This window comes from Eucalyptus grandis, chromosome 1 (genome assembly GCF_016545825.1).
Source record: "Eucalyptus grandis isolate ANBG69807.140 chromosome 1, ASM1654582v1, whole genome shotgun sequence".
Classification (NCBI taxonomy): domain Eukaryota; kingdom Viridiplantae; phylum Streptophyta; class Magnoliopsida; order Myrtales; family Myrtaceae; genus Eucalyptus; species Eucalyptus grandis.
In genome coordinates, this window is record NC_052612.1 from 3,943,345 (window position 1) to 3,959,484 (window position 16,140).

The following is a 16,140-nucleotide window of genomic DNA, read 5'->3' on the forward strand; positions in this document are numbered from 1 at the left end:
CATAATGCCAACATATGATATTCTTGGGAATTTCGTTGGATAGCACGATATATGGTCTGATTTCAATATGTAAGCTTTTTTATTTATAAAAGGATCGTCTTCGACCTGCCAAACCAGTGGCCTCCGTGGACAAGCACAACGGTAGCCACGAACCCATCAAACTCCTGGCCACGCCTACAACACTTGCCTACGCTGCCATTCGTTGGCCACCTCACCGGGCCAAAACCTTCAGGCTGAACGCTGACAGATAAAGAAAAAAGGATCGTATATCTACATGCTTTTTATTTCTTCTTAAAGCGTGCCTTGGGAGTTAGAATTTATACGCTTTCCATAATCGTTGACCGTAAAATCATTGCACAAATTGCTCGGTCACTTATGGACAACATCATAATCTCAACCCAATGAGCCCATAGTGCATCTATTCCGAGCGACACTTTATGTTGCAGATCATGCTCGATTTCATATTCATATAGAGTTGTAGAAACTAAATTTATAAATTGAAAAAAAAAAAAAAAAAAAGGTCTCAAAATGGATAAAAAATAATGTTTTCATATTCTTTCTCTATCTTCCGTCCGAGGAATTACCATTGTCATGGCGGTGATGGTATATATGCTTGGTTTGAACGAGCCGCTTCTAATGTGTAAAAATGGATCAATATGAATAGGACATATGGCCTGCATGTTAACCGGTCAGCATGATTTTGTGACGCCCACTATCACTTGCACTGGTTTCTACTCAAGGGAAATATACGAAAGGAGGAAAGAAAGCCATCGAAGAGACAATGATATATTTGAGATCCAACAAAGAAATCAACTCGAAGCAACTATTCATTAGCGGCAAATTTGCCACAAAAAAGAAAGAAGTTTGCTCACGCCTATAAATCACATTGTCATTTTACACAGTTCCCATTATCTCATTTAGGATTGGAACCTGACTCAAATTTCAACATATCGTCTCGGATTTTGACCATTCACATTTGCAAACTGTTTAGCTGCCATACCTCCATAATGTGGCAGCGAGAAATTTCACTTTCGCGGCAAATTGAAGAGACGATACAACTTGCTAACTAACAAAAGCCCAGGAAAGATGTTAACAAACATCAAAACCTTGGAGTCTTTGTCAAATATGGCTAATTCAGATATTAATTTAGAATAAGCGAGGAGAACAATGCAACTTGCCAACCACCGGCCGTGGTGGCTTCACTAGATAAGGCTCTACTGATCCTCAACGAAGAGGTGAAGGGTTCAAAACCTAGGGGAGGCACTAGGTGTATTAAGTGTGACTCAAGGATGGTAGGTTCTCCTGCTTAAGTGTCACATGGGGGTTTACGGCGCGACTCCAGTACAAAAAAAAAAAAAAACAATGCAACTTGCCGACTGACAAAGGCTCAAGAGAGATGTTAACAAACATCAAAGTCTTGGAACATTCGCCGAAATATGGCTAATTCAGATATTAACTTAGAATTTAACAAGTCATGATGTATTAAGCTAGACGGATATACACAATGTGAGAGCTGCAATATTAAGACACCCAAGTTATCATTACAGGGTGGTTGTATAAATTGGTTGCAAGCTACTCCTTCAGGCAACTCATATTTATTTTTGAGGTACAGGTTATGATCCAAATGATTAAAAGGAAGAATTGGAGTAGGAAATGCACATAAGAAGGGTTGTCAACTGGGAATTGTTAAATGGAACATGTTTCTCTTTCTTTACTATGTCACGTATTACTTTGCTTAGGCCAAACAAACCTGTATTGATTTACCACTAGTCATCTACAAGTCACTTTGTCTATACATTGCAGATATTGGAGGAGACTGAGCTAGAAACAATTCCGTTACTATGTTATTATGTTCACTATTATGCTACACTATTATTTGTCTGCCCTAAATTTTCAAAAGACGAAGTTTTAAGATGACAAAATTATTCGTCTATTAATCTAGAGGATTAGAGATAGTCAAAATTGTTTTCTTGATTATGAAAAGAAATGGCAATAAACAATTGATTTTCTCCTTACTGAACTAAAAATATTTCTTATTTTACTTTCGAAAACAGAAAGCATCGTTCGCACTCTGAAATCCTATAGAGTATTAGAGAGAACCAATGTTTAGAGAGAAACTTTCAAGAATGCTTGTATTGCTTGGATAGAATAAAATGAAAGACGGCACCCTATATATATATACACGCAAACCTCTTTTTATGACTATAGATTTACAATCCGATCTTATGGTTCAGATGAACGGGATTGCAATCAAAGACGAGCGATTTATGACCCCAGAGTCATGCGCTTGTATCCTCCATACTTCTTGCGAATAATGAGCTGCAAAAATTGTGCACCCAAATGCCTCTTAGCTTTGCCAAGTTACCCCTTGCACTTCCATATATCTTTTACCAACTCATAGAGAAAAAATAATAAAACTCAGTTTCTACCGTGCCATATGACACAAACCCCTCATGCCAGATTCAAATTCATTTAATTTCTTGTTGTGTAAATGAATCAAATCGAAAAATGCTGACTATACTGGCGATACCCATAATGCGTGATATGATTCCTCTTATAAATAGGATCAATGCTAGTTTTAAAACTTCATAATTAAACTTCATAATCACAAAATTGAAAAAGAAAAGAAAAAACTTATGGTTGGTATCAACAGGTTTTGATTTTGTATTATCAACATAATTGCAACTTAGGAAGGAGACACCAGAGTTGGGAATTCCAATCTGCTTTGGAATTAGATTTGCTTGGTCGTGATAGAAGATATAAGTAGTAAAATTAAGTTATCTCGAACTTGCAATTTATAAATAATATTTGGTATGGCCCTTGTCATTGTTATTGTTGTTATTTTCATCGTCGTCGTCATCTTTTTTTGAGTACATTATTTCTATTTTTTATTATTAAGATAGGAACCATTTGAATACATTTTGATGATACATCATTGAACTTGTTTTTAGTTTACTTAAAAGTTTCTTAATTAAAAGCAACGCAAGTAATATATATCTACTAAACATCATTATGATTACACAACGTTTATCATGTCCGGCTGCTAGATGAATTCATATATTTTGGTAATTCCATAAACCTATCGATTGCAAAATGAGATACAAATTAATAAGAATGGAATTTCGGGACAACTTTTATTTTAAGTGATTTTGAAGATAACCTTGAGGAGTCTTGATTAATTCCATTATAAGGAAGAAAAAAAATGCACGTTGTTAAATAGAAGAGATAGTGATTTTTTTTTTTTTGTGCGTTAATAATTCTTATTTTCCTTTACCAAAAAAAATAATTCTTATTTTCGAATTTGCTAGGCCAAATTTTTCCTTTTGATGACCATTTTGGATTTCTAGGACTGGAGAAGCTACTCATAAGGTCAAAAATGAGAACCGGCGCAAAGATTGAAGGGCAATACGGTCATTTCGTTATCCTCAAACAGTGTAAAAGAGCTAGGGTTTCGCTCTCTTCTCCAACCCGATAGACCTCCGCCGTCCTGCTTCCTCCGCCGCCGCCGTCGCGATCTCAGGTGCGACGCTGCTACCCTTCGAGCCCCTCGTCCTTCTGCCAATCGCATGTTGTTGTCGGTTTCTGATGAATTCGATCCTGTTCTTGCTTTTCCGCGGCTGAGTTTCGAGTAAATTGAGCTTGGATTATTAGGTTGGCAGATGTGGTTTCATGATCTTGTCGCCGAATGCTTCGTGCACTGTTCTCGTTAGTAATGATCAAGCGCTGCTGCTGTTTTACATCTTTGTTCATGGAAATTACTTGAGCGTTTACTTAATTTGTACAGCTTGAAATGGTGGATTCAAGCCTTGATTCTTTTGAGGTATTCTGGCGGGTTTAGGAAAAACGGAATCGTGTCCCGCGTTTGTTGTCGTGCTATAATCTGTGTTTGCGGTGGTTTTGTGCGTACCCAGATGATTACAGGGCAGCTTTGTTGCCCGTGTGTGGTCGCCCGGTGTCGTGTGACTAGACCGAAATGACCCGCGACATAGAGCTGCTTAGTTTTCCCGTTTCTTTTTTCCTTTTTGTGAGGTTGTCTTGAGAATGCCTGCCCCCTTTATGGTCGTGATGGCTTAGTTATGAGTTGTAATAATTCTAGATCATAACTATGACTAAATTTATGATTTATAAAGGGCGATGCTATTTCCATCCCTTGTATGATTAAATCCACCCAATCTTCACCAAAAAGACACAATTACCCTCTTCATTTAATTGCGATTTAATCGGTGGTCCCAAATTTATTTACTTTCCTTATTTATCCATTACTTAAGAATTTCATATGTTTAGTTTTGTATATGGCAGATTTTCTATATCTCACAAAAGGTCTCTTTTCCTTACTTTGAGTAAGATAAATTTACACGGAGTATTAACCGTGCCTCAGAGATTAACTTGTAAATCTTTCCATGGAGTATTAACCGTGCCTCATAGATTAACTTGTAGAGTGTATATTAATGCCCTTGTTTTCTGGTTTTTCATTTTTAATTCTTCCAATGGGATTCAACTATTCTCTACATGTTACGTCTGTCTTCCAACAATTTGGTCCTCACAGTGGGTATCTACTCTTCATAGCCATTGCTTTAGTAAAAGTTAATTTTTTGCAACATACAGACTATATGCTAGGCTATTGAAAGCCAGTACTTCATACTCTCTTTCTGGGTTCTTGTGTGTGGGTAGCTGCTATTGTTGGTGCCTTTTTCTTTGCATCAACATAGATACACGTTGACTTACTTTAGTTAGCTGCACACCTGAAGTATCCTTCTCCCCCACCCTGTTCTTTGCTTAACTTTTTCTTCCTATTTATACCAGTTTGTCAATTAAGAGGATTTGAAACTGTGCAAAGAACAGACCTGCAAACATGAAGAAAATGATAGCCCTTGGTTTTGAGGGGTCAGCCAACAAGATTGGCATTGGGGTGGTCACTCTTGATGGCGATATTTTGTCTAATCCACGTCATACCTACATCACTCCTCCTGGACAAGGCTTTCTTCCACGAGAAACTGCTCAGCATCATTTCCAGCATGTACTTCCTTTGGTCAAAGAAGCTCTGAAAACCGCCCAAGTGACTCCTCACGACATTGACTGTCTTTGTTATACAAAGGGTCCGGGCATGGGAGCCCCTCTGCAAGTTTCTGCTATTGTCATTAGGATCCTTTCACAGCTGTGGAAGAAACCGATTGTTGCTGTTAATCATTGTGTGGCACATATTGAAATGGGCAGGATTGTGACCGGTGCTGATGATCCGGTTGTGTTGTATGTAAGTGGTGGAAATACACAGGTCATTGCTTACAGTGAGGGAAGGTATCGAATTTTTGGAGAGACTATTGATATTGCTGTTGGAAACTGCTTGGACAGATTTGCTAGAGTCTTGACACTGTCCAACAATCCTAGCCCTGGATACAACATTGAGCAGGTATGTTACCAGCAGTGCACATGAAGGTCTCTGGTTTGTTCAACTTTAAGCATTAAACTTGATGTTAAATTGTTGGACTTGTGGCCTTTTGCTGACCTTCAGTTATTTCATTGATGTTAGGCCTGGATTTAGTCAATTGTTCTGTCATGTATTTGGGACTTTGGTTTTGGAGGATAACGCATTTTAGTCATTTGAACACATGAAAAAGATAACAATGTACATCTAGTGATTTTGGAAATATCTTACAAAATGTGGATGGAAGCTTTGACAAAAATCTTTTGTATTTGGATCTCATTGAAAACTCGTTGAATGGAATATGACAGCATTAACTGATCCTTATAGAGGGCTGCAACTGGTAGAGAAAGGGTCTCATCACTGTGATTATTTGTAAACGTTATATATGTTATTACGGTGGGTATTATATGTGATGCGTGATGGGGTGATACATTGGATGCCCCCGCATCAATATGGTTCACAATTTTGTATGCATCATTCCCATTATTGAGTTAGGATCCCACTCTGTTTGCCTAATATTGTGGATTCGTTGATTATCTTGTTTTGCCTTCTCTAAAATGGGCGTAGTTTACTGTTGTTTTCCTTGTGTTGTTGCTTTCTCGCTAAACCCTTTCATATCATGAGAATGGAAGTACCTTCTTCCTCCTGTCAACTGATACGCCTCTTATCTCTACTAGCTTGCCAAGAAGGGAGAACAATTCATCGATCTTCCTTATGTTGTCAAAGGGATGGATGTATCTTTCAGTGGAATCTTGAGCTTTATTGAAGCTACTGCTGAAGAAAAGCTTAAAAATAATGAGTGCACCCCTGCAGATTTGTGCTACTCTCTACAGGTAAATTGGACTTGCATCCATCTCTAAAAATTAGCAGTTTTTACTAGCTTAACTGCATCTCTGGAGAGTCGCCTTTGTTCCGACAAAATATTTGAGCTGAGATTAAAGTTTTTCTTGATGCTTTATGTTGTAGGAAACACTTTTTGCAATGCTCGTGGAAATCACGGAGCGGGCAATGGCACATTGCGACAAGAAAGATGTTTTGATTGTCGGCGGCGTGGGTTGCAATGAGCGGTTGCAAGGGATGATGAGAGTTATGTGCTCGGAGCGAGGCGGCAAATTGTATGCAACCGACGATAGGTACTGCGTTGACAATGGTGCTATGATTGCATACACCGGACTCCTCGCTTATGCTCATGGGACATCAACTCCATTAGAGGAGTCGACTTTCACCCAAAGGTTCCGCACGGATGAGGTGCACGCGATCTGGAGGGAGAAAGAGGAATTGAAGAAAGCGAATGGTGCTGCAGGCTAGATGAGATGCCTAGATTAGTTTACGCAGCCGTATATAGCAGAAGAGACTGAAAGTATATAGCAGAAGAGACTGAAAGTATATAGCAGAAGAGAGACTGAAACTAGGATTCCTATTTAATGCAGCAGCCTTTAATTACAGAAAGAAATGCTGTTTATTAATGCAGGATGTTTACTTTAGCTTTTTGCACTTAAGTGATAAAGAATTATTCATTTTGACTGGGAATTACTCCAAATTGTAGTTACTTTTTTTTTCCCTGAAAACATATCTAAGTACAACGTGCCTCGTCCAGCCTGGAGGAGTCAAAAGCAATATATAAGCAGTTGTCAAAAATCTAAAGCTCCGATGACAAATAAATTATTTGAAAAATATTTTTTTAAATTGATAAATTATATTGCTTAAAATAAATAATTAATAAAAAGGGTTTTTATTATTATTAATAAGTTATGTCTAAATATTTTCATAAATAATAAAAAAATTATTTGGCATTTTTAAGAAATGCAAACGATCACTTTTCAAAATATTTATTTTTTGAGAAATAAATGCATTCTAGGAAGTAACATTAAAATCCCACGTTCAAAACCTTGGGCAGCCCACCTTGACGGTACTAGTAAACCATGTGAAAAATATCACAACACAAATTAATTTTATTATGACGTGGAGGGCACATATCACTTAATATTTTCTCCTTGCAAAGAGACAAATTAGGACTTCAAATCACTTTGGACTGACTTCTCTATGCCACGGGGCTAATTGAGCGCATTATTAACTGGTGGGGTATTGTACTTGGAAGAATATTCCTTCAAATCTTTTAAAATTGTCTCGTTGACTTTCAAGTATGAATTCTCATTTATATATTAAAAATATAGTAACATCATACCATGAATGCCAACATATGATGCTCTTGGGAATTCCGTTCAATAGCACGAAATAGCACGATGTGTGGTGTGATTTCAATATGTAAACTTTTTTATTTATAATATGTTTGATGTAGATTTTTTTTATTATTAAATTATGATGATATCATATCTTCTTCTTTTTTCATGTACTTTCAAGGAAATAGACAATACTTACTCGAAGGCATCTTGCACTTTAAAACCTCAATATTACATAATACCCACAAAGCGTGCAGGCACATGGAATCATTCTCACAACTTTCGGTAAGTTAAAGACGCACTGGCACAAAAAATATATAAATTTCTGTTTCTTCACAGTCGGGTATCTAAATTTTAATTTGTCCAATTAGATACCTCAATTTTTCAAATTTGGCTCAATATGACCTTCCTTAAATAATTTACCATATTATGTAATTTTGCTGACTTCGTGGCTTACTTAGCAAAATTAAGGCACAATTGATAACGTGTCTCACTTTTTCCTTCGGTCAAAATAAGGTGGCTCGCTCACTCAGCAAAAATCGTGTTATCTCTATTTTCAAATCGAGTGCTTGGACAATTTTAGTCATCTAATACGTCTCTAGTGACATGACGTCACCTGTTACGTCGAAAGGCCATGTTGGATGCCATTGTAGATAATTAACGGCTATTTAACAGCGATATTGTCCAAGCTGGCATTTTACATCCGCAATTTAACAAAGACCTTACATTGACCCACATTTGAAAAATTGAGGTACTTTTTGAAAAAAAAAAAAAGTTACGTACTTAATTGTAAAAGCAATAAAAGTTCATATACTTGCGGTCTTATACCCCTTCGGTTGATCAAGGATCTGCGTTACTTCTAGTCTGGCGATGGATGTCCTAATGACTTTGGCTTTTTCTAATATACAGTATGGAAACTATGAACTATCATAAAATAATCCTTTCACATATTACACATACATAACAATGGAGCTGCTTCAGCTCCATATCAAGAACAAAAACTAGACCTTATTACTTTTTCATTCCGAGGTCTCTTACGTAGACATTATTATATATTCAACGTGGTTGCTCCACAACTGAACACGAAAATGACTTCGAACATCGTCTGCTTCCTTATCCAGTAGTGTAGAGTGCTTCCTCTCATTTCCTACATATAGTACAAAACATATGACTTAACATTGATTGAAGTGTTTTGTGCAATGATGAGAGTCATGTCGTGTTCCAATGCAACGATGGCCTCATGCCAGCTTGCCTAGCAGTAAATCTATGCATTCTCACAAAGTTTTAGGGTAAGTTTCAGTGAGTGATCCTGCTAAACAAAGGACTCGAGCATGGTCTTGGCTTGTTTGCTTCTATTTTCAAGCTACAATACTTGGCTATCGACCAGTTGCAACGATTGCAACTACCTAGTTGCAATCAAATAAGTGGCTATTATCTATTATTATACTCACCACAGGTACATTTATCACACGTCACACCTTATCTTCTTCATTGCCAGACACATCAATATTGCCGTTGCCCCCTACCCATCATGCCATTTAGACAGATAAAGTCTCACTATCAAAGGAAAAAAGGAGAAGCGTACCAAGGAAGCTTGAATGTATCCTTCCACCAGCCCTGCCTGGAACAGTTTGCAACTATCTTGTCCAAACGGACGATAATTTCAGAAAAAGTTGGCCTCACGACAGACTCTGGATCCCAGCATTCCTCTATCAACCTACACAGTTCCAACATGCCCATGCAATAGCATGCTTGAGAGTTAGCGACCATCAAGAAATCATCCGTGCTCTAGAGAAAAAATACAGTCATGATTATCAGTCATCGCTGATTGATCACCATTCTTAACAACCAAAAGCAGTGGTGTCATGGCCACAGCCCTTTCACCAAATCAAGAGTAAGCAAGGTGGAGGAAAGAGAAAGCTGGTAGTTTCGACTCAGTGTAAATAAGTCAGCCTCAATTTGTAATGTACTTACTCTTTCAAATCAGGAGGGTAGTTTTTAGCTTTGATCTTGAAAGGCGGTCGTTTTCCTTCTAAACATATCATTTTGGCTGCCTCTTCTGGAGAACTCGGATAGAAAGGCTGAGCTCCTTCAATCATCTATGCCAATGTGAAAGCACGTGGTTAACATTTCAGTGGCGGTGACCGATATTAATCATATAAATCTGAGGCATGTGTCAAGCACCATATGAATGCATAATTAACTCACTAAATCAAACAAATATCATGCTTCGGTAAAAGAGCCAAAAACAAATTTGTCTGGCAAAGCAACAGCTTCTGGGAAGAATTATAACTGCGTTTGTGGACATGTTAAACTGCACTGAAGACATTGAACACATGGATGTGTTCAATTTTATCATTGTAAAAGTCCAGCGTATAACATTTACCTCATAAAGAATGAGACCAAAGGAAAATGCATCCACACTTCTATCAAATATTTCATCCTTATAAACCTCAGGTGCCACATATAAACCTGCATAGGACGGATACCATGAGTAAAGCTTGACGAAATCGCATTGGAATCATGAATCCAATCACTTAGAATTGGCATCCAATTCTATTGAATGGAAAAACTATAAACTGGATGAGTAGAATGATAATATCATCACGAGAGGACTAAATTTCTGCATTCACAAAAGACTGGCCTGCATTTTGGGGAAAGATGTTGAAAACTGATAATTTCTAGGAGGAGTTTATCCATCTAGGATCCCATAATGGAAAGTTTTGTTGCTTGATTAGTAACAACACCTTTTTTACAATCCAGCACTCACATAGATGTAAAATGATTTAGTGCTCAAGGAGTCCAACCAAAGATATCAGTATTTGGACTAAATTTTTTTACTATACATCCAAAAGTTCATTTACAACCAGAATTAAATTGCCACAAGGATGCTAGTTTTTTAAGCAGAAAATTTAGTAGCGACATCAATTAAAAAGTAACTTTTTTTCCTGTATCATTTAAGCCTGAATTGGTACTTTTCCGTTGTCATTATATATGTCTGAGCACACTGATTAAGGAATTAATTAGATAAAATAAAAAATTCTAAACTTACGTGACAATTCAGCTTGAGTCCCAGGCTGTGCAAGTTTTGCTTTATCTGGGGATACTCTTGCAAAACTTATCAAACCAAATCCAGAGATCTTTAACTGACCCCCACTATCCAGCAAGATATTTCTGGCACCTTATCAATATTTCAGATATTAAAGCAAAGCAGATCCGAAAAACAAAATCTATATCCATTTCACAACAGTATAATAAATCATCTCGAGCATTTAGTTGTCTTACTTAGGCTTTAAGTCACAGTGGATGATGGGATCTGGTTTACATTCATGGAGATAATTCATACCCCTGAGATTATGGGATCAAGAAAGAGAAGTTTATAAATTGTAATCAGATACACTGTACTACAATAAAAGAGAAAATTATAATACAACCATAATCCTTAAATGCAGATATTATTAGCTTCAGTGAATGTACCTTGCAATATCAAGAGCAAACCGTAGAGCTTTAGGTGGAGAGAGACGCCCTTTCTTCTGAAGATAGCTTCCAAGATCACCCTGAAACACCAATAACAATATGCATAATAGCCATTAGGCAAGAAAGTGAACAGGCTTAACCAAAATAGCTTTCTTGTACTCTTCAAAAAATTGGAGGGAATTTGTGGAAAACCATAGATGCGGCAACGAAAAGTTTCACTATAATAAGAAAGTTCCAAAAAGAATAGATTTTACTGATACTAATAAAGAGGCTCCAATTTAAAGGCACTGAATTTTAGAGTGTCAAAATATATGAAGAAAATTAAGGATTAAAAGGAATCTATGCCTGGGAACAACCTTTTACTGAATAGGAGGACATCCATTCTATAAGCGACACAATAGCCTCACATTCTCATTGTATAAAAGGGTATTAGTCATAATGGACATTAACCCTTGGAATGATTAGTTTTCCTACTTTAGTCGTGAGCATTAGGTTTGGCCCAAATTTTCAGAACTTCTGTTCTTTTTTTCCGTTCCAGTGTTTTAGATGAGGACCTCTCCAGCAGTACCGCTTTGAGCAGTCTCCTCAGTCAAGATAGCTTAAGCAAGAAACAAATTTTGGTTCTCTTTATACTCTTCATCGTGTCCCAGATTTAATAGTATGACATGATTGCTCACCCACTTTAGAACATGGATGCAAGCCGTTCCATTATGAACTTTGGCAGGAGAATTTATTTACTTTCACTGACGACACTCAAGTCCTGACATTTCCTCCCAATTACCTAAGAAGACGATGGAATAAGACACATAATTTACTTACAAAGAAGACAGACACAGCAGCACAAATGCGCCATACATATGAACACAGAGGGGGAGAGAGAGAGAGAGAGAGAGACTCACTTTTGGATGGTACTCCAAAACAATCATCATGGGCATGTTTTGAGTGACAGCTCCAACAAACTGAACCACATTCGGATGTCTCACCTTTTCTAGTAACTCTAACTCATGCTTGAAAGCATTGCTGCTCATAAAATAAATAAATAAAGTTCATTGAAGGCATTTCCAGTCACTACGGAACTAAATCACACAAATTCAAGAATTGCAATGTGTCTCTAGGCACAGAGAATGGTGCTGTAAATTGTGAAAGTGAATACACCTCTTGTGAACTATAGGGAATTTAGTAACGCGCAACAGAGCAACAAATAGAGGAGATCCAGCAAAATAAAATCAAGATGTTCTCTATTCTAACACAAAGGATTTCCATGGCTCAGATTAACAATAGTGGCCTTGCTTTTTAAGACAACAAAGTGCATACTGCAGTTAAGAGCACAGATTAGTTTATTAAGTAATATAAATATATATATGACACACGTACTTCTTAATAGATGAACAATTTCAATAATACTAAAGCTTTATGATTTCAAAGCTAGGTAAAGACATAGTCCTCCTGCTCCTATTTAAGTTGTGCCAATTAACATGCAAGTAAATGATGCACCAACCGGATGCCCAAAAGACTGCAATGAACTGGGGAGAAAATAAAGCATCTGCATTACCATTTTAGACTAAATAATCAGATGACCATAAGTGGAAACTAGCTGAAAAATATGACAATGCGGCAATGTGGTGGAAAAGGCACACATACAGCGATAATGAAGTACTTGCTAGTACATAAGAGGACATCATAATAGTAAACCACATTCCAAATGAAGTGAATAAATGCATGTCATTCGCGTTATATGTTATAACCACAATACATTGTGTAATGAACAAAGAAATATTCTGAGAGTGCAGACAATGATATAGGAACTCACATGGTCTCCGCGTCTGAGTAACTGTCCTTATCCAGTATCTTGACAGCAACCTTTGTCCCATTCCATTTAGCTACTTGATATGTTCCCTGTTTAAAAGGAAAAATATATAAGTACTTGAATAACCAAAATTTCTACCAACAAATGTTCACTAAAGAGATGTCAAGCTAGATTAGCCATGTAAAAGGTAATACTCAAGTTTGCTAAGGGCCCACACGATACACGAGGGTCTTTATAAATAATTTATTGTTGTGAGCACTCAGAATACAGAATACCATCTCGAATTTATGTTCAAGCTGTCCTAACCCAAGATCACTCAAAACATTCTTAATGATTATGCATTTATATTGTTTTCTGAGCAAGATTAGGACATATAGGTAAATGGACCTGAGCCTGCCAAAATAATAGTGGAGGAAAGCAATGTCATGCAATTAATTTAAAAAGCTTCCCAAACTGAGTAAAATACACAAACATAAGTCACAAAAGCATTATGATTTCTGAAGTTACCTAGGTTACATATCAAGGATAGCTCTAGTATCTGAAGTAAAACAGGAATGCAGAAAATATAATTTTTCACACAGAAAATTCTTATGTCGGAATCTATTTTGTCAGACAGAGAATACATAAATTACAACTAAGCTGAGCACTAAGAAAAAAATCCTTACGTCGGAATGTATTTTCTCAGACAGAAAATATTAGCGTATAGAATGTATAAAATGAGAGTAGCAAGGTCATTGATATGAGACCAGTTGGTAAGGTTGACTTTAGTGTTCCAAAATGTTATATGTACAAAAAGGAAACTTATTTTCCATATTGCACATTGCTGTTCGAAGAGTTTATTCCAGTATCTCTGTTTTTAACGTCTTTTGGACAGGAGAAGGTGTTCTGTTGAGTTAAAGGACTTCATATAAGTTTCTTTAACTTGACCATTGTGCTATTAGCCTAGTGGTCTGAATCCCTCTTTGAAGCCGGGAGGTGAGGGGTTTGATCCCTCACCTCACCCCTCACCTCCACATCTCGCCCCACAAAATGATTCTTGTGCAACGATGCTGCTTTGAGATAAACCAATGGCTTTTCTCCATTGTGCAAGCAAGATCCCACCTTAGGGAGAAGAGATTAAAACCTCCCTCAGTATTCAGCTTGGACTTGTCCAGGTGCAGTGGTATGTACCTCGATGCACCCCCATGGGGACTTTACCACAGCAATCGGCACAAGCAAGGACGGTGCAGGTTCTTTCCATGGTCATCCAAAGGAAAATTTGAGTTTCCTTTATTCAAGATTATTTATCTACGACGAAATATGATACAATTTTACATTTCTTCGACAAATAAAACTGATATTTTGAATATAGTCAAATGGGCATAGGTTTTTAAGAAATGGAGCTATTTAAACGTCACCCATCAACTATGGTGAGGAAGAGAAACTTGCCTTTGAAACACCGTCGCCCTTCCGAACCTGAAGTTCTAAAGGATTGAGCTCATATTCTGGAACTTCCCGAGGGTTGGCAACGGTCATGGGTGTTCTTCTTGTTTTCTGGAAATACAGGACAAAGCCTTACGTTAGCATTTTTTTCTGTGGTAGAGACCTCAAGTGATCAGATAGGAAAATAGATTAAATCATACAGGGACTTTGGCTCCACGAGCTTTCAGAATGTTGTATACTTCCGGATTTCCGTAGTATTTCGCATCGGCAGCTGCCTGTCGAGACAAAAAAGATCCTCAATTACGACCGAACTGGAGACAGATTAGTATAAATCACAACATAAAAGTCCGACCCCATTTAAGGCCATTATGATATGCAGTGTCCTCTTCACAATTTAGCAAGAAAGAGCAACTCCCAGTTAATGCTTCGTGTTGGCATTTATTCTTGTACTGTACTGACAAATCTGTGGGATGAAGACTTCCCGATGCATCAATTTCCTCGGCCGTATCCCTTAGCGGAGTACAAATCTTTCCATTCACCTCAAATTTGGTGAGTGAACACGAAACATTGGACCATTGCTCTGCCCTCTCGTTTCCATTTTCAAGCCACAAAACTTACAGCGGAGCAATTGGAAGAATAAAATGGGACCCAATTCTCGCTCGATTGACATGAACAGCCAATACGAAGCAACTAAAACGCTAACAGAGGACAAAATTCATCACCCAAACGCACGTCGATGAGAGGAACAGCAGAGGATGAGAGAAAGTTACCGTGCTGCCCCACCGGTCGCGGGCATCGATGTTGGCCTTCCTACTGAGCAGCAGCTTGACGACCTCGACGTGGCCCTCGCAGGCGGCGATGTGCAGCCCGGTGCGGCCGTCCAGATCGATGCTGTTCACGTCGATCCCTTCGTTCAGCAGGTCCTCCACCCCCTTCACGTCCCCGCGGCACGCCATGAAGAGGAGCTGCATCGTGGAGTCCAGGTTCTCGGGCACCGAGAGCTCGTCGTCCGGGTCGGGGCTCCGCCGGATCGGGTCGAGCGAGGACTGCCGCCCGAAGCTGAACCGCATGTTGTTCCGCCGCGGGTCCAGCGACGACTGCCGCGTGAACTGCCGGCTGAAGCTCCGCCTCACCGACCCCGTCGAGAACTGCCGCGATATCCCCCGCTTCAGCTGCGCAGCCAAATCCATCTTTTTTTTCCCCTTTTTTTTTCCCACCTCCTTCCTTCACATCAAACTCTGCTCCCTCAATTCCAACACCAGCAAAAAAAAAAAAAAAATCCCCTCGAATCGATTCAAGGACAGCAATGACCGGAGAGAATCGACCTAGCCGGAATGCACGGTTCGGGGCCCGCGCGCGGCATACGCGGAACGCGACATGCACTCACATCACGCGCGGGAATCGACAATGGCGCTCGGGCCGCAGCAACCCGAATCGGCGGCGGCGGCGGCGGCGGCGGCGCGGAATCGAGAGCTAGGAGGAGGCTCTCGACATCGAGCGAAGAGGAGGAGGGAGAGGCATCAAGCCATTGCCAATTCGCATGCAAAGAATAGAGAGAGAGAGAGAGAGAGAGAGAGAGAGAAGGGGGACGAAGATGGTGGTGGGATCGGAGCGAGAAGCGTGGCCAGAAGAGAGAGAAAGAGAGGAGAGAGAAAGGATGGTCTCCACAGAGATGCGCGAGAGAGACGGGGGAGGAAGAAGAAGACAGGGAAGCGAGAGCAGCATGGGCGTTTATTTATATATAAAAAGGCAAAAGGAGGGGAGAGAGAAAACGCGGCAATTTTTGGTTATGGAAATGAAATGTACGGGCTGGCTTTTTCTTCTTCTTTTTT

The 16,140-nt window shown here is 38.9% G+C and overlaps 2 protein-coding genes across 2 annotated transcripts; one reads left to right on the top strand and one right to left on the bottom strand.

Moving 5' to 3' along the window:
- Window positions 1-3,379: 3,379 nt before the first annotated feature.
- On the top strand, window positions 3,380-6,962 carry LOC104457189 (probable tRNA N6-adenosine threonylcarbamoyltransferase). The gene is made up of 4 exons (XM_010072121.3): window positions 3,380-3,520; window positions 4,804-5,407; window positions 6,100-6,255; window positions 6,389-6,962. The coding sequence occupies exons 2-4, from the start codon at window positions 4,853-4,855 to the stop codon at window positions 6,728-6,730; spliced, it is 1,053 nt and encodes a 350-aa protein (XP_010070423.2). The 5' UTR covers window positions 3,380-3,520; window positions 4,804-4,852; the 3' UTR covers window positions 6,731-6,962.
- A 1,409-nt stretch (window positions 6,963-8,371) lies between these two features.
- LOC104457190 (integrin-linked protein kinase 1-like) lies at window positions 8,372-16,009 on the bottom strand. Its single transcript, XM_010072123.3, has 12 exons — window positions 15,079-16,009; window positions 14,509-14,583; window positions 14,315-14,419; window positions 12,890-12,975; window positions 11,979-12,099; window positions 11,080-11,159; window positions 10,888-10,950; window positions 10,655-10,776; window positions 9,989-10,074; window positions 9,577-9,701; window positions 9,188-9,319; window positions 8,372-8,749 (listed from the first exon to the last, which is right to left on the bottom strand). The coding sequence occupies exons 1-12, from the start codon at window positions 15,496-15,498 to the stop codon at window positions 8,743-8,745; spliced, it is 1,422 nt and encodes a 473-aa protein (XP_010070425.2). The 5' UTR covers window positions 15,499-16,009; the 3' UTR covers window positions 8,372-8,742.
- Window positions 16,010-16,140: the final 131 nt, after the last annotated feature.

Bases quoted from the DNA above. Each gene is read 5' to 3' on its own strand.
- LOC104457190 (XM_010072123.3), bottom strand. From the start codon at position 15,498: ATGGATTTGGCTGCGCAGCTGAAGCGGGGGATATCGCGGCAGTTCTCG. The intron at 14,584-15,078 runs GTAACTTTCTCT...TTGTCTCGACAG, and splicing joins GCGACCGGTGGGGCAGCACG to GCAGCTGCCGATGCGAAATA. The intron at 12,100-12,889 runs GTGAGTTCCTAT...TTTTATGAGCAG, and splicing joins TACTCAGACGCGGAGACCAT to CAATGCTTTCAAGCATGAGT.
- LOC104457189 (XM_010072121.3), top strand. From the start codon at position 4,853: ATGAAGAAAATGATAGCCCTTGGTTTTGAGGGGTCAGCCAACAAGATT. The intron at 5,408-6,099 runs GTATGTTACCAG...TATCTCTACTAG, and splicing joins CTGGATACAACATTGAGCAG to CTTGCCAAGAAGGGAGAACA. The intron at 6,256-6,388 runs GTAAATTGGACT...TTTATGTTGTAG, and splicing joins ATTTGTGCTACTCTCTACAG to GAAACACTTTTTGCAATGCT.